General features: G+C 40.5%; 2 protein-coding genes across 3 annotated transcripts in view; both read right to left on the minus strand.

Annotated features, from left to right (window-relative positions):
- Positions 1–301: 301 nt before the first annotated feature.
- phex (phosphate regulating endopeptidase homolog, X-linked) lies at positions 302–18,233 on the minus strand. The gene is made up of 22 exons (XM_070928235.1): positions 18,110–18,233; positions 14,710–14,766; positions 14,431–14,592; positions 14,165–14,248; positions 13,316–13,542; positions 12,200–12,268; positions 11,095–11,211; positions 10,798–10,881; positions 9,691–9,833; positions 9,425–9,518; positions 7,917–8,045; positions 7,520–7,621; positions 6,243–6,320; positions 5,723–5,826; positions 5,570–5,628; positions 5,047–5,101; positions 3,508–3,575; positions 3,274–3,404; positions 3,110–3,175; positions 1,513–1,617; positions 539–615; positions 302–404 (listed from the first exon to the last, which is right to left on the minus strand). The coding sequence occupies exons 1-22, from the start codon at positions 18,231–18,233 to the stop codon at positions 302–304; spliced, it is 2,238 nt and encodes a 745-aa protein (XP_070784336.1).
- A 2,504-nt stretch (positions 18,234–20,737) lies between these two features.
- Positions 20,738–24,157, minus strand: part of mbtps2 (membrane-bound transcription factor peptidase, site 2) — a 13,591-nt gene continuing 10,171 nt past the window's right edge. For both annotated transcript variants that reach the window (XM_070928325.1, XM_070928324.1), the window contains 3 exons: positions 23,627–23,828; positions 23,134–23,209; positions 20,738–21,750 (listed from right to left, as the gene is read on the minus strand). In XM_070928325.1, coding sequence (XP_070784426.1) covers positions 21,528–21,750; positions 23,134–23,209; positions 23,627–23,828 — 501 coding nt within the window. In that variant the 3' untranslated portion in view covers positions 20,738–21,527. The remainder of the gene's footprint in view (positions 21,751–23,133; positions 23,210–23,626; positions 23,829–24,157) is intronic.

Consider the following 24,157-nt stretch of genomic DNA (forward strand, 5'->3'; position numbering starts at 1 on the left):
CGGCTTCAGTCATGATTTATGCAGTTACTGCAACATGTGCAGTAAACGTACCAGCGGAAAGAGTTACAGATTTGTTGCAGCAACAATACACAAGAGTCAGTCTCTGAAATGTTCCACTCCGGCCCTCACATGTTTATACGTTATGGTGTATTTTTTCTTGTAAGAACAACTCTGCTTCATTTTTGTTTCATTGTTCCCACATTATGTAAACTATGTTGGCCAAGTCCAGCATTATCAGCCTCTTCAACAGACGCCCTGCTGACAGCTCTGGCCCGGTTCAGGGTCAAGCTGAGGTCAAAGGTCACCACACCCGGCAGGACTGCGCGCCTCGGTTCATGACCGACGACTGAGGACAGTTGAACGCTTTCCGAAACTCTTCATAGTTACTCATCGCTCCGATAACTCTGCCGGGCAACAGTGATGGTAAAGGTCAGGTTGTGAGGATTGTGTGTGCATTCATCAGTGTGTGTGTGTGTGTATGTGTGTGTGTGTGTGTGTGTGTGTGTGTGTGTGTGTTTGTGTGTGTGTGTGTGCTCACCTGTACTTTGGTGGACTGTGAGCTCCACTCTGGATCTGGTCCCTGGCTGCTTCAGGTCTGTATGAATTACATCTCACCTGTACAAACACATTGAATGGATGAACACTGGCAGCCAATCTGTATTATTATATGCAATGTAGAAATCAGTGGTGAAAAGTACTGTACTTAAGTACAATTTTGAAGTACTTGTACTTTACTTGAGTATTTCCATTTTCTGCTACTTTATACTTCTACTGCACTACATTTCAGAGGCTAATATAATACTGCATATCAATAAAACTTTATTGGTCCCAGGGGGGAACTCACAAGCTACCCAGCAGTATATAACGTAATATATATAAAATATATATATAAATGAATTATTCCCACATTTACCAGCTGCAGCATTAAAGTGATGTACAGGTTAATGCATAAATAATCATAAGCCAAATATATAATATACATTATTCTGAATTGGGCTATTCTACAAAATAAGTACTTTTACTTGTGGTTATGTCAAGTATATTTTGATATAGCTAACAGCTTTGTACTTTTACTTAAGTAAAATTTTAAGTATTAGAATAAAACTATACTCAAAAGTACTAACAGTAAAAGTACTCATTATGCAGAATGGCCCATTTTAGAATAACATATTTTATATTAATTCTCACTTGCTTTCATGAGATCACTAAAATTAGTTTTAATGTGTTTGTAGTTGTATTCTTACAGCTCCCACTGACAAAGACAAAAGTACCCTAACTTTAACCTCAACAAACCATATTCCAACCTCCATCCATTACCTTAACCAAACCTCAACAGTTTTATAATCTTTACTTAAACCTTACCAGTTCGAGACCTATACCTCAACATTACCCTAGGTTTTCTAAGGAGCTACTCAGGGGAAAATGCCAGTATATTCAGACCTTGTGCAACCACACTCTTACTGGTTGAAGCATGGCATTGGCAGAAAATAGTTTGTGTCTGTGAGTCCTTACATGTGCATAGCTCAGGAAGAACAGTTGGTTGTTGTTCAGTCCAACTCCAGGCAACAGAGGCTCCTCCACACCACCTCTGCTCTCATCTACCCACCGCCTGTACGCCTGCACACAAATATAAAAGAGAAAAGTTTTCTCATCTGGACTTCTTAACATGACCACTCGAAAGTTTTATAAATAGTCCTTTCACACAAAAGGACATGTAAAGTTGTGAAGTACAGGTAACAGTTCAGTTCAGATCTTTATTGTCCCTTTATTTTGCAGCACGGCAGCATGAAAGCAGGAGCATAAAACTAATAAATAAAGGCAAAACTAATAACAAGCACAGGTGCAGCTAACAAACACAGGTGTAACTAATAACATACACATGCAAAGCTAATAAAAAGCACAGGTGAAACTGATAAGAGCTTCAGTGCCAGGGCAGTGGTATTCATACTGGCTTATTGACTTACTGGCACACCTAAATGCAATAAATCATCATTAACGTTATTAGTTACAGCTGTAATTTCCTGTATGACAGATCAAAATGTCCCTCAGAAAGGCATATTCATGGATATATAAAGGGATTACATATACTGGACACAGCGTCGGAGGTGGGGCCCTGTTCATTCCTATATAATACTGGAAAATTCCATGGAAACATGGACCAATGACTCATGGTTGTTGGCATTGTTGGATTCCTGGAAAATCCCAGTAGACTACTTCTTTGTCGATGGGTTGACTGGGGAAGAGCATGCTAATATCATCAAGGAGTGCCTTCTTCGACTCCATGACATCGAAGCACATGTAATGTCGGTGACATGATGGTCCATCTTGCAACTTTGCCATGTTGACAAAGCTTGGATGTGCATGACATGAAACCCTCATTTCCACGTCCGGCAGATTCCTCAAAAATGGTCCTTGCAGTAAATGCTGAAACTGCTCAGAAGTGCATTGGCTGAGGGACATCGCAAACTCCAACTCCTGAAAAATCAGTTGGAAGCACCTCCAGGAGCTGGAACAGGCAATTACATCCTCCGCGACAACACCGCCATTTTGAAGGTGAAACCTGCGGCAGAAAACATCTCGCGCAGGTATGACTTGAAGCCTGTTGAGCATGTAGAGCCAGGGCATGATTACCACCTATGTCCAAATGTTGATGCTGTCCCTGGGTACAAGGAAGCTGCTGTCAGCTACATCGCTGGCTTTGTTGTAAGAAAGATCAAAGAAAAGCACAACTGCATGCTGAAGCGCTGACTTCTGATTCCACTGGGCATCTCTTTGTTCTCCTGAAGACTTGTCGAGGTTTAAAAAAAACATCGCCTGGGATAGTTGCTGTTTGCAGAGTCAATTACTTTCAAAGGGTTTTGAGAACAACCTCTGGCAAGCTCCCCCAAGGACATGGCTTGACATCAGCCATCGCAAATTACAAGCTGGACCGCATCTTCGATACGAGTGTTGAGGACAATCGTGGTGTTGATTATGTTTGTTATTCTTATTTTCACTTATGGTTCCTATGGCATGCCAGATGAATGTCCATTTCTTGTTTTTATAAAAAAGATGCGGTAGAGACAGATAATCCAAGAGAGTGAGAGTCATGTAAGAAAACAGATCCTACCCTAAAAGCCTCTCTTATTCCTCCATTGTCTGCTATGTTTTCTGCCAGAGTCCTCTTGCCCCGCACCTACAGAACAAAACATCCAGAAAGTTATTCCTTCTCCAAGTATTTACAAAGGTTACAATCATAAAAGTTATAAAATTGTTGAAACTCAGGGTCCTTACCTTCAGGCCTGCCTCCTCCCAGCGGTAGCCATTATACTGGTCAATCATACACTGGGTCTTCTCAGTGAAGCCCGTTACAGAAGAGTTGCTCCACCACTGGTCAAGGTTTCCATCTTTGTCATACTTGCGACCTGTTCATGAAAAACATTACACACAAAAAAAAATCACATAATCCACTGTGTTAGAAATCTCTAAACCTTATTGTGGAGGTCATTCTTGGCGATCAGTATTTACCGTTATTGTCAAAGCCGTGTGTTAGCTCATGTCCTACTATCACCCCGATGGCACCATAACTTAAAGATCTGGAAACAGGCAACAAGGGGATGAAGTTTAATCACATGGCTCTTTTTGTCTGTGTAGAGATTTACACCAGCATTTAAAACAGCGTACTAAAATCCTTTCATTTAAAAGGAATCACTGCGGGATGAAGAACATTCATTAGCAACCAAGCTAACGAACATTCTAGCTGACAGTTAGCAAGTTTGCTAGCTTGGAGAGCCTTTTTTACCCTTCAAAAACTCTTCGTTTAATGAAATGATCTACAATGTGGACAAAATGGCAGGGGAGAGAACTGCACAGTACAGAGAAAATAGAAAGTTATTGTGACTGGCTAGCACGAGCATGTTCCCCAGCTAGCCGGAGTGTTAGCCATTAGCTTGCCAGCGTGAGATACATAGCATAGAAAACAGAATGATGACAGCTTAAGAGACTGACAGTTTATGGGGAGATGTTTTTATGCCATAAACTGCATGAATAGCAAAATGAGGAGAAAATGTTCATTACCCTGAGAGGGAAACCTCCCTGTTAGCTCAACTACATTTATGGTTTCTTTGTGCGACAAACAAAGCTTTGCCTGTTTTTTATGCTAACGTTACTTGTGTAAGGGGTCACTTCAGTGCTAACTTTGTGTAGTCTTGGTTAGCATTATCATTGTATCATACTAGCTGCCATTTCTCACTGGAATTACATGTGTCATGTTAGCTAGCTAGAGCTGACAGGCTAAGACATACTGAAAATACTGAAAAAACACTGAAAATAATCAATAGTCAATAATTAAGCTATGTGTTCTCTACTCCCCTGTGGCACTCGCATCCTGGAAACCCGTCTATACGTCACCAAGTTTCTAAAACCAAATATTTCACAAAGATGCACACATAAATTTCACTGTACTGTACTGATTTGATCAGGCCTTCAGTGTAGAAATGTAGTCCATTTCTATGAAGAGGTATTTCCAAATCCAAGCTCTATTTATAGGAATGTCACTTTCATTGACTGTATTAATTAACGCACAGTATGGTGCCATTAACAGATTTGCTGGAACATTTGAAAAAAGACAGTTTTAGAAATTACTTGTTAAGATTATGAATAATTTTATTCTTTGGACGACAAAATAATGATACTGTCATGTTCTGATTTCTCCAGATTTCATGATATATCTTTCACTATACACTGTATGAAGGTATTCAGGATTAAATCATTTATGATTGTAAAACATTTACCTATGGATTTCATAAAACACACAGTATATTATAGGACTTTGTTATGAAACTTATAACTTATTAAAAAATGTATTGCTAATGACCTGTAATTTCATGTTCAGTGGAGCATGAGGTATTAAATTATGCTGTTTATCCACAGGCCTCACCACTACAGTTCTTCTCTGTCAGGAGGTTCATGTCAGAATAATTATTTCAGAGCTCCTCATTGCTGTAAAGCATGAGGTGGCATTTCTTTGGTCTGTTAGCAGAGCGTGTCACAGTTCTTTAATCTCACCTTGGATACTCTCTTCCCCAAAAGAAGGGTTTTTGAAGTTCTCCAGCGGGGAATCCTAAATGAGAAGATCAAAATGGCTTTAGTTTGTGTGTCTTTAGCTGTGTCCAGACCGGATTCATTTACTGCCGAAGGCCGGGTCATTTTCAAAGGCCCTTTTTCTATTTCAGCCTGTGTGAGGCACAGTTATTTGTGATTAAAAAATTAAAGTGTGATTTCCTTTGGGAGTCACTATTATGAAGCAGATCACATATTTCACCTGTTTTTAGAAAGCTCATGTCTTCTCTGTCAGTTTTAGTTTGTTTTTAATGCAAATTCCCAATTATTTCTGACACTGAAATGCCTACTCAGCCATTTTAGGCGAATAATAATCCCCCAAAAATGTATCCTAGGCAGATCCTTAATTGAAATCACTGAGGTGCAGTGTAGCGTCATCATGTCTGGACCGAGCTTCAGAAGTGAAGAACTTCTGAATAATTCAATTTAAAATTGGCCTCTCAGTAATCAATCATATATTGTATCTTACTGATTTGATTCGTGGAGGAACTGTAGAAGGCGTTCACAGTTGTTGGGTTAGTAAACCACCTGCAACACACACACACACACACACACATACATATTATGGCATGTCAACAAAGAAGTGAAACACAAAAATTGAGAGATTCATCCAGCCACTCACTCCGTACGTGGGACGCTCTTTCGGAGCCAAGTGATATCAGACTGGGCGATGAACTTCAACGTCTGCATCACGTTCCCGTAGTAGTCCTTCTCACTGAACTCGAGCTAAAACATACACAAATGCAAATACACAGTTCAGTACTGCACTTTTCAAAAGGTAACCCCAAACTTCATCAGGTTAAGACATTTTAGTTTCAGCTGCCCCTCAGAGTTACTGCCCACTTGCCATCTTTGTTCTTAACGGTGAAGATTTTAAAAATCTAACATAATGTTCAGTTATTTTCTTATCAAACACTGCTGCATCAAACTGGTGAGAATCTTTTAGCCCATGAATCACTTGAAGTCACATATATGGGTGAGTAAAGCAAGGAAAAAACATAAAGAAAAGAAAATAAAGAACAAAAAAAATCAAGTTATCAAATCAACTACAGTGATTTTCCCCCTGAGCATTACTCATTTCTGATCCCATGTTGTCCCCCTGCTATGCTAAAGAACTAGCTTACAAGCAGCGCGATACAAACCTGCTTTAAATCTTCATTGAGATAGGTGTCGTTTAGAATAAACTCGGGGTAGCCAACCTTAGCCAGGACCGCATGAGCCTGGAGAGAGTGAGACAACGAAGTTTAAACAGGTTTTTACATAATCATAGACAGATTTATCAGAGTGCACACATTGAATAAGATTCAACTCTATAACAAGCAATAAAGAGTGAGGACTTTGAGAGTCACAGCCACGGTGACCTGACAAAATGTGCTTTCAATGGCTCTGTTACATAAGAAATAAAGAGCCAGTAGGAACCATAAAGAGGTTATGGTATCTGAGTGCAATGACGCTCCTTGTTGAACTGTGCAAGTCTCTACTTGTGGTTGTAACTAAAACTCAAGGTGGACCTGGTTTCTGTAAATGTTTTCAACATTGTTGTTGTAGCACAGTTGGTGGACGAGGAGTCGTTTGGTTCAAGTAGAAAAGAACGAAGACCGTTTGAAATTCTCCTCTTACAAAGGCAGTAAAATGAAGGACAGCACGGCGCTGCTGTGTCAACGGATGTGTGAGCGCCCATGATGAAATGAGATGAAGCAGAATCCACAGACATCAAAGCATAAAGTTCCTCATTAAAGGTCAGTCAATATTCTGGTTTAAAACTGCAATAATTAATAAATTGATATTAAGAATAAATTAAATGACTATGCGTAATGTAAGTCACTCACAGTGAGAAGTATCACCTGACTCTGTAGCTCTACTGAGCTTTTTAGCCTCTTTTAGCTCATTGTTTGGGCTTAATGTCACATTTAGTGGCTGAAGTGCCAGATATGTTTCTCAGATTTTCGTGGGCAAACAAAAACAGAAAAAAATGCCCTTTTAAGTTGAGAGCAAAAAGTTTGGACCAGTCAATTACATTTTGAATTGAGAGGAAATCAAAGAGAGTGGCTATAACCAATATGTTTATATTAACAATGGACCACATGACTATTTGTAAGCTGTAGTGATGAACTCACAGAAAAGTTCCCCTCACCCCTACCAAGCATTTTAGCGTCTTTCAGCTCAATGTTTTGGGTTTTGGCCGCAGCAGGCAGCTGTTTTCAGCAAAACAAACCCACTGCACGCTGGTAGACAAACAAAACTAGCGACTATTTGGTGAAGAAAGTCAAACATCTAGCAGCTAAAGAAACAAAGAGTTTGCTTGTGCTGCCCCCAAGTGGCCAAAAATACCCCACTAGTGCAGCTTTAAGTTTAAAGCAAAAAAGAGAAACGTGGGCATGAAGTGATGAGTGTTGATGAAGCTGTCAGCTGTCCTTACCTTCTCTATGGCTCTCTTCTTCGTTGGTTGATCCATCCAGGTGTTCTCCTTCTCCAGCATGTCGATGAACGCCCAGCGAACGCCCTTAATCAGCTCCTCCATCTAACACACACACACACACACACTGTGATGTGACTTCCTGAGGACATCTCTGCATGCACACACTCGTGGGTGTGTCCACAGCACAAAACGAGACCGTTTACAAAAAATAAACACACACACCCGCAATGACGCACAAGACACACAACATTAAATGTCTGACATCATCTCCGGGTGACACGCAGACAAAAATACACTTAACACACACATCTGTTACACACCTAAACATATACAATATAACACTTGACCCACGACTGAGGACATGATGTCATGATGCCTCGGACACACACACACGCACCATGTGTTTCTTGTCCTCCTGGAAGTGTGTGTTGACAAAGAGGCGCCCGGTGGCATAAACAAGCGAGTTCTCGACGTAGTTAACGCACTTATCCCAGCGCGGGGTCAGAGAGGTGGTTCCCGTGGTTACCTGTTGGGAGGGGGGGTGAGAGACGGAGATGCAAGGTGACTTTGTCTCTTCCTCCACAACTTACACTGTGAATCTGGGAGTGATACATTAATATTTTCTTAAGTATGACAAACTCTTTTGCATACATCATAATTTGTGTTTATGGCATGCTGTAAAGTTCATTCTGAGCTCCCACTGAGGTCTTAAAAATAGAAAATCATAGCACTCAAAATCACATAACTTTAACCCAGCTCTTTAATTACTGCAGCGAAAATTTGAGGACATAGTGAAAAGAGTTTTTAGGCTTTCCTCATTTAAAAGAAGTCAGTTTGAATATTGATTAGGGTTTAAAACAGTATGTTCATATATGAGGCTACAGCTGTGTCCTACATCCATACTACATACTAATTTTAAGCAGGTTTATATAATCCTCTTGTGTGTTTTAAATCTCATCTCAAGACCTATTCATTCTCAAAGGCATGTTTGTATGCGTCTTTACCCTGATTTGTTTCTTATTCTATTTATTCGAATGCTCTTTATCGTCTTTTTGGTAACTCTGGGTTTTAAAGGTGCTTAAAGTTTGATTTGCATCTCTTGGCCCATAGCTTATACTGTTACCTCTAGGTACAAATAAACAGCACAAGCATTGCCGTAAAAAGTATTAAAAAAACAAATTATTAATTATTTGGAAATGTTATTTTCCGAAAGGCCTAAATGCTGTTTCAAAGCCCTGTTCACACTGTCAGGAATGGCCTAAAAGTCATCAAAATAAATATACTATGTCAAAAATATCCTGGAATCAGCTTATAAAGTATCCTCCAAACACCCCCAAATTCAATGGAAGCTACAGCCCCGAGTACAAGTACATTAATTTCTTATATACTAACCGAAAGTGTGTAGCACATACCGTTCAGCGGTACGTTTAAGGCTCAGTTCAAGAGTCATCTGTGGTTACATTTAGCAAACGTTTCCAGAAAGTCACATTTATAGTTTTTTTTCTTCATAAACTAGGAATGCAGGATTAATTAAAGGTGAATCTTGCATTGTGAGAGTTAAAGTTAGAGTTACAGTAAACAAGAAATGTAGGCAGCTGAAGATTTTGTCTGTATACAACAGAGCTACATAGTATAAATCAAACCAAATTCCAGTGTCACAGACAAATACTTCCTATACATATACAAACCATGTATCTGCAAAATGTCAACTTTTAATGGAATAAAAAAAACAGCCCCTTTAAAGCTTTTTTAACAGTGCATATGTTTACATAACTTAATGGGTTTTTAGATTTTTTTTCAACCCCTGAAAGTTTATTGAATTTAATGCTTCAGTTAATGTAAAAACAGAAAAAAAAAACACACCAAATATGAACTCAGATTTTGAAGGATTCATTCTGTACCAACCCGAGCGTAGTCCAGGTATCTGTAAAGGAAACGACGGCTCAGAGTGGTGATCCTGGAAAAAACTGTCCTCCATTGCACGTAGTTAGCTACAGTCCTGGAGAGAGAGAGAGAGGAGGGACATTAATTAAATGCCTACGTGTAATCTCATTATACACTATAATATACTTATAATGAGAGGCAGGAGCCCTCAAGCACCAGTGTGTGCTCATCTGTCTGTGTGTGTTCTCTGTCTAGCTGTTCATGTGTGTGTGTGTGTGTGTGTGTACCTGGGATCTGTGGCGCTAATGAGCTTGAAAAGTTCCTTGAAGTACTGCGGAGCTCGGACGATGACGGGCTCAGAGGTGGAGACGGACCGAACCGGGTCGACTTCAGACTCCACCACAGCTTTTACAAAACCCATCCAATCAAACTGCAGACAGACCGACGAGGAGACACATACAGTAGAGGTTACTTATGATATTTAGGAATAAAATGTTTTTTTGCTTTTTTTTTTGACAGAAATCTGTTATTTTAAAAATCCACAATCTTATTCTCATTATTACAATTATTAAGTTGACTGTTGAGCTAAACTGCATCATATCCATCAAATCTGAGGCTGATGACGCTTATAAATGTTTTGTAATTCAAGACATATGTCTTATAGCTTATTTCTGTGTTGACAGTCTTCAACTTCTGTTTTTAAACTGAAATATCTACTCGATGGATTTGGTGCAGACGTTCATGGTCCCCGGAGGATGAATCCTACTGACTTTAGTAAGACTTTTGCTCTGCTGCCATCGGGAGGTTGATTCAGTAATTGTAGTTTTGAGTGAAAAATCTCGACAAATATTGAATGAATTGCGATGAAAATGGGTCCAATAAATACATAAAGCTGCTAGCATGATTGTAGATTCTTAGTCTTGTTGTCCATTTAGGGCACTTATTATCTTTAAGTGTATTATCTTTAAGGCAAGAATTGCACAAATTGTCTTCTTCAAAATTTTATTCTCGAAATAGAAAAGCTGTTGATAAATCTTTTGTAGTTAAAGGTCCATTTCAGCTGGATATATAATTCATTTTAAATTCTTTTCTGACAGTATTTTAATAAGAGTTGATTCATTTCAGAACTGATAATTCAAATATAATACGGTATTTTACTGATCCACACCTGCTGGAAGACCACGGGGAGTCGGGTAACAGGAAGTGATTGGAGGAGAGGTGCGATTGTTTACATTTCAAAGTAAAAGTCCAGTTTCAGACAATATAGCCACAAGTATAAGTCGTAAAAGTGACAAAAAGAAATAGGTAACTATGAAGAAGGTGGTATGGTTTTGAGAAACAAGGGAAGATATTAATGGATTTGATGTTTATGTGTCTGTATGTATTTGAGGTACCTGTGGTATGGAGCGCTGCAGGCGAGAGAGTGAGTATCTGTTGTACATGTTCTCACTGGTGCGGTTTTCATAAGGAATCAGGATCTGTAGACACAATGAGCAAAGTCACACTAACACGACTGATCCTACATTATACATATATTATAATTTCCCTTCATACTGTTGGTGAAGTTGATGAAACAATTCCATTTTTCAGTTAATAATGCTGGATTTTAATTAGCTCCAGAGCCATTGAGGCCCATCAAATCATCCCCATACATTGAGTGGGATTATATTTATCTGACATGACGTCTTTACATGAGCCAGTTTGGTCTCGAAGGCAAGAGCCTTTTCCATCTGGGTCAGTGCTGCTTTCTCTGGAGCTCCCAGCATGACGGCTGTATCCACCATCAAACTCAGCAAGGCTGCACGATACTGGAGAGAGAGAGGGGGGGGGGGGGGGGGGGGGGGGCAGAGGGGGAGAGAGAGAAAATGGCAAAAAGACAAATGTCATTTATTCTTTCATCGCTGTAATCTACTGCCACTACCTCACAAACCACTAACGAATCAGACACCAATCAAGGATCACCATCCTCACTCAGATACTATTGAACTGCTTTATCAGTGATGTGATATTCAGTAATATTTATGTTTTTTATTATCACCTGTTTTAAGCAACAGATACACAGCAGCGGTCGCCACTGTGCTTGTGCCCAAATGGACTGAAATATACAGACTGTGTAGGTAAATCTAATATGAAAATATATCTAAAACCACACAAAACACAAAGAATAAAAAGACAAATTACCAAAAGTATTAGTTTATGGTAGATGAAATCAGAAAGTGATAATAAATAGATAAATCATAGTGAATGAAACAGCCACATAAAAAAAAGTTCATAGATGGTTAAATAATAAATGTTTTAGCTAATAATTAATTAACCGACACAGAGGGAGGGAGGGATGTAGGAGCCCTTATATTTACTGTTAGCTCCCCTTTGCAACCTAAGGGAGAGCTTTTTCTTATGAACTAACCCTTGTATATATGTAGGTAAAGTATGTTCTCTACTCCTCATGATGACAGTGTACTAATAGCAAAGTAGTGAGAGTTTTTCCAGTCGAGAAAAATTAGTCACTGCATACTGATTGCACTTTTTAATTCTGGCCTAATGAGGCAGCTGTTAGTGGGACAATCGGTATCAGCTGCTTCTTCTATAATTAATTTCTTGCATTATGACTGTCTAGCATTTGTGAAAACTCTTGTTGTGCTGATATAAAAACCCAACATTAACTGCTGATTTTTCAAGTGGATGAAATTCTTCTCTGCTACAATTTATCACTCAAGCAGGAAGGAAATAGCTGCTGCAGGAAGAGGAGTTTTTAGATGACAGGTAAAAGGGGTGAAAGATGAAGCAGAATCTCACCGCCCGGGCCGAGGAAGTGTTGGTGATGTAGTCTTCCCTGGAGGGCAGAGACAAGGACGCCTGATCGAGCTACATAAAGACAGAGAGCACGGGTTAGCTGCTGTTTTTTGGGCTTGTTTATCTTGTAACTTTTGCTGCAGCAATAAAACTGACTGAGCAAGGCACTGAATCTGTACCTGTCTACATGTCCACGCTAGTGGTTTTGCACCTTTTAACTACAAATTGTTACAGACAATTGTAGAGACAACCTTTTCCAAACATACAAAAGTTTGTTGATTGTTACTTACCTTCCAGGCAACCATTACACTCCATTATTTTCACTGTGGTACGAAAAACTATATATTTAAGATACGTAAGTAATCCATCACAGTGAAGTCGTCTTTATTTTATTTTATCAAGGTTACTGTTTTAAAACCTTTTCCTTGTGTGTTTAAGGAGGTTCTGACATCTTCAAACGTTGTCAATAGAGTCCCTGCTGGCAACTGCGTCACACAATGTAAATTAAAATGACAAAAATCAATGTGTACAAAATGTAAATGTTTACTGTGATGGATTGTGCCTTGTAGCTCAACATTCGTCAGGTCTCTGCAGGTCAATTTTCAAACTGTGCTGGCATTAACAGAAACCAGCGGCTGCCCAGAGGGTAGGAAATCAATTAAAAAAGATGGTATGTTTTGGATAATGGTCTGCAGCAATGGAAAGTGTTCACAATATGCGCTTAATTGGCTAAAACACGCGAAACCAACAGTATGGTCCTTTAAAGGAATAGTTCTACATTTGGGAAAACTTTCTTTCTGAGAGTTAGATGTGATACCACTCTCATATATGTCAGTTAAATATCAAGCTACAGCCAGCAGCCAGTTTCCTTAGCTTAGGACATGCAGTAAAGACAGCTAGCCGGGCTCTCTTCAAAGGTAACAAAATCTGCCTACAAGCACCTCTAAATTTCATGTTTTTTTGTTAATTTGTACATAAATTGAAGTGTAGAATTGACAATTTGTGGTTTACTGAGGGGTTTTGTGTCAGATAATAAGCGTACTTTCCCAAAATGTCAAACTATCCCTTTAAAAATCTAAATGTGAAAACAGTAATAACACTGAACTGTGGATGTCTCACCTTGATGATGTAGTATGAGGAGTTTTTGTCATCAGGGGAGACGTACATGCGAATCAGGACGCTCTTACTGTGCTGGTTCCTCATCTCTGCCAGCGTCTTCAGGAGGCTCCACTGCTCCGCCGACCACTGATACTCCCCGCCAAGTCCATCACCCACAACAGGCCACCGAAACTCAGGCTGTTGAAGTGTTTTCAGCATTGGTCTGGTGTCCATCTGCTCCAGTATAGCTATGTAAGCACGCACAGAAATGATTTTTGTGATTAAATGCTATTTCCCTTTTCTTTTACCTGATGAATCTCATTGCTTTGGCTTCTGCAATGACGTAGATCTGCCATCGGGATCAATAAAAGCTCATCTTGTCTTGTATGTTGTTCTGTCACTCTGTCGTTGTGTGTGCTCTTGACTTACAGTATCTTTGTGAGGACCTGTTTGTAGACATGGAGAGTGGGGACATTTTTGAATTGTGAGGACATTTTGGCTGGCCCACACTTGTTCAAAGAACTGTTTGAGGGTTAAGATTTGGTTTTATGGTTAAGGTTAAAATTAGGTTTACATTGAAGTTAGGTTGAATGTTGGGGTTCAGGCATGTAGTTGGGCTAGTTAAAGCTGGATTAGGGAAAGCTGGTGTGTGTGTTTGGTTGTATGTATGGTTTTATCACACAGTGGGGACAAAAATGATCACATTATGGGGACTCAGTTCCCATTTGGGGTTAGGGGTAGGTTAAGGTTAGGATTAGGGTAAGACTTGGTGTTAGTCATGTAGTGGTTATGGTCCAGGGAATGTATGTATGTCAATGCAATGTCCTCTTAAGTGACAAAACCAAGTTTGTATGTGTGTGTCAGACTCACTCTCATTCATACAGGAGCGGTAAAGGATCTTAGCCTTCGTCACTGCCTCCAGTTCATCATGGTCCGACGGAGCTTCCAGTAACTCTTGACAGAGAAAACCAAAACAATGATTGAAATTCCTATTACGTCTTTGCTATTTCTTCTCATGTGTTTCCCAAAAGAGCTCTTATTTTCTTTTGGTAGAACATTTCATGTCTGTTTAAGTCACGTGTACTTTAAAGGTGGATGAACTCAGGTGTTGATGGGAAATTTGTGTACAAACACACCTTTGAGTCGGATGTCTACATGCTGCCGCAGCCAGGGGTAGATGCCATACGAGGAGGAATCTTCAGGGATCGGGTTTTCCTTTAACCAACCACCACAGGAGAAACTATAGAAGTCCTCGCAGGGGTTAACGGACTGATCCATTTTACTCAGAACGGACCCCGCTACATACCAGTGAGCATCAGAGAATTAAGTTACAACAAAAATAGCTTGTGCTCAACCGGCTAGCATACAAACAAGAGCAATTTTACTCAAAGTGACTGTTTACCACCACTCCTCACCTGCTTCAATGCATTCTGGGCTCAGACAGAACTCCTCCTGACTAGATTTTTGAGAGACTGAGGAAGAAGAAAAGAGTTGAGGATGAAGCTTGACAACTGAAATGTAAAATCACACTCTGACTGAGACAGTTCTGATGATTTGTAGAACATTTAGGGTTGCGTGCATGTTCTTTTGCAGTACTAACCCACTTCAGATCTATATACAAACAGTCCTCTACTACTAGGTGGCCATTGAGCAACGTTGACATGTTAATGGATTTGCAACAGAAGCTCAAACATAGTTTTTGGGCTCACACTGACATAATCAATAAATTAGTGTATGCATAAGAAACCTGGGAAACCTGGTGTGCAGGTCAGCAAACCACATATCACCAAGGAAAAGTTGGCTAATGCTTCCTTCTTTCTCTGCCAACGTGAGCAAACTCAATCTGCTGATAAAGGCCATGAGATACAGAAGAAAAAGTGAGTAAGTGGGCCTTGTATTAGGGCTGTTTTGTCAAAACAATGTGATTACTACTAATGAACAGTAGTTTTGCACAGAAAAAGCAAAACAGAAACAACAATAAAATGTGCGTACATAATCCATGTGGGCCATTTTGAGAAAATCTCCTTTTACTTTTTCTACTTTTAAGACCGAAGCAATGAACACAGAGGTTTAAGAGTGCAATGGTGCTTCTATCAAGGAGCTTTTTCCAGCCAGTTAGTCGCCAGCAAGTCTTGCCTCTAGCATATAGTACAGTGCTGCACAAGATTTTGTTAAAAAGTCAGAAAATAAATGTCACCTGAAAGAAAACTGTATCTTGAAACTATATTCATGAAAAGGATGCAACATCGGTGACTTCCTATGTATTATTATAAGAGAGATAGAAACTATCAATGAATTAAGTGTAGAGAACTGAAAGAGTCAGCTAATCAAACTTTCACACAGCTCAAAATGACACTGGTTATCAGAGGCAAGTCAATAAGGGACATTCCTACAATCCACTCTTTATCAAAATGGGACAAATATAGACCAAAGTGCAGTTGATACAGCTGGAGAGCTCCACTAACAGAGTAAACAGTTTGTGGATTCAATTTTTAACCTTATGCCTGCCTGCACCAAGGAAAGTCACCACCTACGATCACTACGCAACTTTCAGCTGTGTGATATCACTCGATACCGCCACATAATCTTTATTTACACGGACATACCACTGTGTTTATGCTACTCGCAGTGTGACCACAGGTTTACCCATGCACTTCCCTTCCTAGAAGGTGAACGAAAGCCTGCTTCTCTGACCTCTTGGCAGAAACCAACGTTTTGTTATGCGGCTCTGAGGGCGAACAGAGGCAGCACAAGCCCGTGAATTGAGGTGACAGATTTAGAAACCAAATCCCCATTGTGAACGGATGAGCCTGACCTCAGAGGTTGGTACTGGTCTTGCTGTCTAGTCAGAGCTGCTTGTGAGAGTTGCTTGTGCCCACGTTTAGTAGAAATGCACACACTCACAACTTCAATCCTGCACGACCTGCTTGGCCTGGAACAATCTCAACAACCCCTCCTGACCGCTCGGTCAGAAACATGCACAGGGGTGTAATAACACGCACAGATGTCTCAGGCTCCAGTGTCACCGCTTACACCAACCTCGTGTTCATTACTGAGACACCAAACTGGCCACCAACAAAAACATGCGTGTACACGGACACACTTTTAAGAGACTCTAAACTCTAAACTCATTAAAAACAAAGAGTAAAAAAATGAAAGAACTGCTTGGCATTCCTGCGTCTGGTCATTCGCATGGCTGGAGACCAAAGGAGGGTTTCCACTAGAGTGGGTGTGTGGTGCTGCATACATAGGCACATAACATAATAACACTTCAATGCCACCACAAGAATGTTGCTTCCTTCAATAACAAAAAAAAACAATACTTACCCCACACCCCACACACACACACACATGTACTCCACCCAGCCACGACCATCCTCACAACTACGCACAACTGAAACTACTGCAACAGTCAGCTTAGCTTAGCACAAAGACTGGAAACAGGGGGAAACAGCTAGCCTGGCTCAGCCCAAAAATCTGCCTACCAGCACCTCTAAAGTTCACTAACTTCCTATATAACTGCACAACCACCACTTGTCCTTTTCAAACTTTGGATGAAACAAAATGAGATGTAACGAGTTAATTAGTGAGCTTTTTATGTATTTGTGTGTTACCTTTGGACAGATCCAGACTGTTGTTTCCCCCTGTTTCCAGCCTCCATGCTAAGCTAAGCTAACTGTCTCCTAGCTGTTGCTTCATATTTATGTGCAGATAAGAAGGTTGTCTTCTGGCATTTTTTGGATTCAAATTTAACTTTTAATAATGCTACGAAAATGGTAAGTTTGCACTTTCACTGACGTTTGAATTATCAGACAAAATTATACACGTGTTTCATCTTTCTGTTAATGCTGTGGTTAGTACTTCACCAGTTGGTTTCTTTACAGAATCTCAAGCTGTATATGTGGACTTGTGTAATATTAAAGATTCTGCTCTTTCTCCTTTGAGCCAGTTCATTAAGCTCACGGTCAGCAACTCCAAGAAAATAGGGGAAGTTGTTGCATTTGACTGCATTGTTCCAGTCAGATGCAAAAGGACAAATCAGCCTTTTCTGAGACAAACATCTGGAACCCTCCACCTATGGAAATAAGGAACTGCACGGCATAATAACTTGAAGTATAGTTAAATCAATGTTTTATATTGTCTTTTTACATGTTCTTATGTTTCTTTCATATCTTGAGTTCATGCCTTTTATGTCTTAAAGTTGTTGTTGAAGGGTGATACACACATAAACTCAGGTCAAAGTATTGTAACACGTACATTTTCTCTCTTATTGTCACAGTTATGTTATGTGGTTTTTTTTGCCTGCTTTTAGCTGGACTACGGGCGCAACACGCGGGTTTATCTCAACTTGGCACATCTATGTTGAAGTTTTTTAAAACACAAGTGTTAATTCATGTGCACTGCTCCCTATAAATACACACCCTGCCCATTAATCTGCCACAAAATTAATCAATTTCACATTCTACAGGAAATAATACCCACAAAATGTCAACACACACATTCTTTCCACTCTTCCCAGAGTTCAATTTGACTCCCACAGTTCATATGGAGAGTATGAGGTTCTGCATGTGCATGTGGGCGTGAATGAAACCTTATATGAACCAAAAATAGTTTGACACAAGTTACCCGCGAGCCCTCCACAAAGACCTTTGCTCCCACCAGTGTGCTTGTGTGTGTTATTTACAGTCTGCATGTACTATAATCTGTGTGCAGCGCGCGTACAGTACGATACATTTCCGTTGAATTCCTTACAAATTATAATGCAGGTTGAGGAAAAATGTGTGTGGATCTCTTTGTGTATGTGTGTGGACTTACCCAGTATGAGTGCAAGCAGCAGAGCGGCGCAGAGACACACACACATGGCCAGTGCTATCCTGTAGAGATGAGTGTTGCCCCTCTCAGGTTTAACCCCACCGCCACCCAAACGCTCTAGCTCCATGACTGACTATATCACACACACATAAAAACACACACTCACACACACTAAAAAAAAATCTAACTTTCTGGTGAGGACGCACTGAGCAGAGAAATTGAGGAAAAACAAGCTAGAAAGCAAGAATTTCTGGAACTCAAATCTGATTTTTTTTTTTTTAAATCACGTTTATGGACAAAATTAAATCCAAAAAGTTATTCTAACATCTTCCTGAAATTAAAGAACCTTTCCCTTTTACACACTTCCTCTCTGTCTTCTGGTCTAACAGGCTGTCTCTCTCTCTCTCTGCTGCTATATGTCTATCTGTAGTTACTCTAACTTCACCCTGGCTCTTCTAACTGTTCCTCCCTCCCTCCCTCATCACTCCTCCCATCCCTCCCTCCCTCTAGGACAGAAGGGACCAGGCCTCCCAGTGATGAACAGAGACTATTTAATGAAATCACTGACTAAAACCAGAACATTGTCTGTGTGTGTTGCTGTGTAGCATTAGAGGCTGTGGACCTTGTTATTAATGCAAGCATACATGTGAAATGTGTGTGTGTGTGTGTGTGTGTGTGTGTCTAATCTCATGTGCAAAACAGCAGGGTGCTCTGCTCGAAACATTTATCAGATCAGACAGTCAGTAGACCAGAACAAAATTAGACTCACACACACACACACACACACACACACACACACACACACACACACACACACACACACACACACACACACACACACACACACACACACACACACACACACACACACAGAGGACACTGATTACAATCGATTAATCTGATGATGATGACGTCGCCGCCGCCTGTAAAAACACATCAGTGATTTTGTCAGGATGCATCAACAGTTTCTTTGAAGAGACAGAGGTGGTGATGACAATGACACCAGAGCCCCCCCCCCGCCCGACTGTGGTGAGAACTCTTTCTGCACGTGCTCATTAAGGTTTGGGGCGTCAGCCACACAGTCCTTATATAGACTTCACTTCCTGCGCTGCTAAAAACACCCATTCATCAAGCAGACACATCGACCACGATGCCATTGTTCACCACTGTGACTCACAATCACTTGTGTCCTGTTTTTATTTATTTTTGATCGTCTCTGGTCCTCTTTTGGCCATGTTAGCAGCATGTAGGTACAGGAATGTCGGCCCGCCAGTCGGTCGATCCATCACTTTGGTCCAGACTGCAATACCTCAACAACTATTGATAGATTGCCATGAAGTATTGTAGAGGATGGGTCCTCTTTTCCTCTGGCGCCACCAGCAGGTCAAAGGTATCCCGTATTCGAATCTACTACATGGATTGGCTCAAAATTCTCATGACTTCATATTTCCTGCTGACTCCGGCGATCCTCTGAATTTTCCTCTAGCGCCACCATGAGGTTGACATTTTCATTTTCTATTGAACTACTATAACAACTGGATGGATTGTCTTGGAATTTGCGACAGACATTCATGGTCCCCAGAGGATGAATTGTAATCACTTTGAACTCTGACCTTTCATCAGAATCTAAATTTCAGTTTGTCCAATACTTTGGTTTATGACCAACTATTGATATTCCCATCAGCCTCAGCTGTACTAGGAATTTAGTGCTATACTCTAACACTCTAAAATAAGATGAACATGGTAAACATAAACATGTTAGCGTCATCATGGCGCTGCTGTGCTTAACTACAGCCACACACTCCTGTTAGCATAGAGGAGGTCACAGAGTTGATTCGAGGGCCCCTCTCTCAATATGAAGCAGACAGTCAGAACATGCCCTCTCCTCCTCCCTCTCTTCATCATCCTCCCATGTCTGTTTACTCAAACATCCCTCCAGGTTGTATTAGTGCAAGATAAGCAACCGAAACACACATGCAAGGACACATAAGCAATCTTTTCGCATAGATTAAGGGATTTTGATCAGCCTTCAAAATGTCTTATCTCAACACAAACATACACACACGAAAGCGCCAAACTCCTGCATGCAACAGGGTCTGATCTTCCCACATGATTCCCTAATTATTCAATGATAAAGTCTCCAAAAAGGTTGCTGACAGAGGTGTCTGCTCATCTTTGGCAAACACACCTCTGTGGCTGAGCTGAAGGCCGTTCAGTATTTATATGTCTGCGGGAAACACCCTTCCAAATTACACAGCGTCATCTGTCACACTCACACACTCAGGAAACGTAATCACTCCCGGAAAACACTAAAGTAACACTGCGGTCTGGAGCGGTTACTAAAAGTGTAGCCTGTGTGCTTTTGTTAAAAAGTCTAAAGACAATGTGCTGAGAATATGTCGGATTTAAAATTAGAAAGGTGCTCCGTTCTGCAGTTGAAGCAGCCTCCCGAGAGGAAGATCACGCCACCTGCATGTTTCAGGGAGGCAGTTTTGACCTATTTCAACTGGTACAAAACATACAGTAAAATGACACTTGGATCAATAGACTCCAACACCAAAATATGAAAATGCAGTTATTGAAACGGAACAAATAGTTTTATTAAACAAGTGACAGCTTTGCAGGGAGCTCTTAAATATATTTAGTCCTTTATTCCACAGTTTTGACAAGTCAGATCACGGACAGTGACAGGCCAAAAGAATAAAATTGAACTCAAACATTGAGGAAAAAGTGGGGAAAAGTTCACTGACAAAACTATTTTCCCACTAATACCCGAGGAGGAGAAAGACACTTGACTTTAATGAGTCCTTATGAGGAGGCAGTTATTTTAAAAGATGAATTTTAGGTTGCAAAGTTTTTCCAACAGTGATATGGAGTCAAAGGTCAAGGTACCGCCATGCGTTCGCTGATAAAATGAAGGCTTTTTAAATGTTTTTTGTCCAAAGATGGCTTGGATTGATTTTGCTCTCTCTGCAACACACTGAAGCCAAGACAGACAAACCTCCCTGTTGTTCCAACTGGGAAATATGGCATTTTGGAATCAAAACCCTTCAAAAACCAACATGGTTTTCTCTCAAACTTCAAACTTCAAACACAAACACGGTACAGATATTAGCATTTGGAAAGATCTTTGTAAACAGTCACATAGGACAGTGCTTTACAGCAAGTGCATTATGTATTTGTTGATGTGCTTTTGTGTATATGGCGGCAATAAGGTGGAAGTCAGTTGTTTATCGTTTTCCCTGGTGAGAGTAATATTTTGTAGAAATCGGGCAGCACTGCTGGGTAATGCAGCCTGTTCCTGTATGTTCACAGTTTAATGGTCCACACGTGTCAAATACATCCTGAGAGAACAACTCTCGGTCCACATGGGGATTCATTCATTTAGTTTTTGTCTCGCCAGGATGGCTTACCGCTGTGGCTACCGCGCCGTGACCATCCACAGGCCCAGAGCCACGTTGGCTGCCAGCAGGGCGCTGCCCGCCAGCAGCAGGAAGAAGCCAATCAGCTCGCGCTTTTGACGGTCCGTTACCACAGTAACCAGCGTGGCCTCCAGCAGGGCGTTCAGCATCCACTGACCGTCGAGAGCGAAGCACGGCACGGAGTTTACGACTGCTAACGCTCCAGAGAGGGACACCACATATCTGAGAGACAGGAGGGTTCAGGACAACACTGCTGTATCAAGTTCATTCTTAGCCTTGGAAACATCTCATGCACACACACACAAAATCTCAACACAAGGTCCATTTAGTAGCTGTTGTTGAGCTCTTCGATCGTTTCACATGATCTTCATCAGCAGATGGGATTTGCCCAGTTCTTGTGGAAAAGTACACATTCACATTTTCTGTTTTTCTGAGCACTTTAAGGTCTTCTAGTCCACGTTCAAAAAAACATCTGCTCATGAAGATCGTGTGACATGACCAAGAAAACTACTAAATAGAGTAGTGAGATTGTTTCTTACTGATGTTTTCCTGGTGTATTACCCACCGAGTCGCAGGAGGTGACTAGAAATAAGTGGGAAGATCATAAGTTGCAGCAGCTAAATCATCAGTAATTTTAAATGATCAAATGATGATATATCTTCACTGTAAAGTAAAAAAATATAAATGCTAGAGAAAACACAAAAATACTACCACATGTTTGAACTTCCACCTCTTTTGTTCATAGACAAAGAGCTTGTGTACAGATAACAACTGCAGCAGATGAGGGAGTGGTTTCCCATCAGTCATGTTTGGATGCTACAGTCAAAACATCATCAGTAAACTGGGGAAATGTGGGGGAACTGGATGCTTTCACAAAAAGAGTCCACCTTTAAACAACAAAATCAAGGAGTGTGACTTTAAAGCGAGACTGATTCTAACTCTTAACTAATTCTTCGTCTTACAAATAAACTGAATGCACAGGCAATGAAATGCACCTTTGGTCAATTCAGTACACTCTGGGCTTTTTCTGCTGCAGTCGTACTTGGTCTGGTATGACCAGTAGCTTATGGTGGCTAAAGTTAGCAAACTTTAAATAGACACCAGTAACTTACAAAAACAGTAACTGACACAATAATTTAGATTTAACAATTGTTTTTTAAGTGCTGCAGCAGAACTGCAATCAGAAATGTCCACAGCTATGCAATTACAGGTCACAATGAGCCATTCATGCTCTGACTAGCAGTCATCAGATTCGTGAAGTGCATGCGGCCTCTTGATTGTGGAGCAAAAAGTCTGGATGTTAAAAAGGAGACTATTATTCAGAAATAACAGATATTACTATATGTTTATAGGACAATCAGAATTGTAACGCTTTATGAGCATTTTGAAGAATAAATTAAGTAAAACGTTCATCATTTAGACAGTAGAGACGGTGCTTCGTCAACCAAGGACTCACATTACCCTCACATGCTTTAAAAAGTAACATCATTTGTTTAAATAAACTGAAGTAAGTGACTTTGACTGGAGAGTTCACTCCTCGAAAGCCAACTCCTCATTCATCCATCATCTGATAATAACTAGAGTCCTTTAAACATGAAAGGATACTTGGAGAAGGTCTCCAAGAAGACGGGCAGATCCAGGTGGAGGAACCCAAAGCGGGGGACGAAGTTGGTCAGACTCACTGAGGAAGACAAAACACAGGAGGTGTCACAGTCACACTGCAGGGATTTAAACACACACTGTGCTGCTGGAGAGTTCATCATTATAGAAAGAATACAGGATGCTTTTGAATCGGTCTTAAATAGGAGCAGACAATTAGGACTGGAGACTCTGCTCAACAGCTACAAGCTCATGCCTCCTTTTTCTAACTGTTAAAGTATTTTTTCATTTAATATTTACAAATATGGAATAATGCAAATATCATTTGTAGCTTCTAAGTAAAATGAATACTTTTATCGAACATTTGTGTTTTTCACAGGAGTTATTTTGCGACCACAAAATGCCTGATGTACTTCTACTTCAGCTGAACATCTTCAAACTTGAGAGTGAAATCAAGAAGTAAACACGTAAACATAGCAGCATAACACACTCTACATACCAGCGTACTGAAGGTGCGGCGGATACCCAACAAACAGCATGTGTGTGTTGGGCGGGTGAGTGACACGGATGAAGCGAGTCTGGTTCTCCAGAGACGGAGTGACGCAAATGCTGGCGGCGTGGGAGTGTGCGGCGGCGCAGTCGTCGTCAGTACGACACACTCGCGTCCCCGTCACCATCTTACGCACCGGCATGCAGGCGTACTGCAGAGGGGGCGCAGAGGCGAGAGGTAGAAGAGAAGAGAACATGATGTTGGCTTTCTTGTTTTCTGTTTCATATATCTTCATTCATGATAGGCCATCTGTCATGTCGCACTTCTTATTCTTGTGTCCGTTTAAAACAGTTGTTATCTTGCGTTCCATGACCCTGGCCTGTTTTCAAAGCACATTATGTGTGACACGGTATCATTAGCAAAGCACAAGTAAATCAAGAAGAAATCTGATAGAAGGACATTTGATTTATTTTCCTCTGGTTTTAATTTCTTTTAATAATATAATTATGAAATTTAGTTTTATGTGCAATTATAACTGTT

Source organism: Enoplosus armatus, chromosome 21, assembly GCF_043641665.1.
Source record: "Enoplosus armatus isolate fEnoArm2 chromosome 21, fEnoArm2.hap1, whole genome shotgun sequence".
NCBI lineage: Eukaryota > Metazoa > Chordata > Actinopteri > Centrarchiformes > Enoplosidae > Enoplosus > Enoplosus armatus.

Coding starts and splice junctions, on each gene's coding strand:
- phex (XM_070928235.1), bottom strand. CDS start 18,233: ATGGAGCTAGAGCGTTTGGGTGGCGGTGGGGTTAAACCTGAGAGGGGC. Junction 3,176..3,273: donor GGGAGGAGGCAGGCCTGAAG/GTAAGGACCCTG, acceptor TTTGTTCTGTAG/GTGCGGGGCAAGAGGACTCT. Junction 405..538: donor CACAGTCCACCAAAGTACAG/GTGAGCACACAC, acceptor GTTGCCCGGCAG/AGTTATCGGAGCGATGAGTA.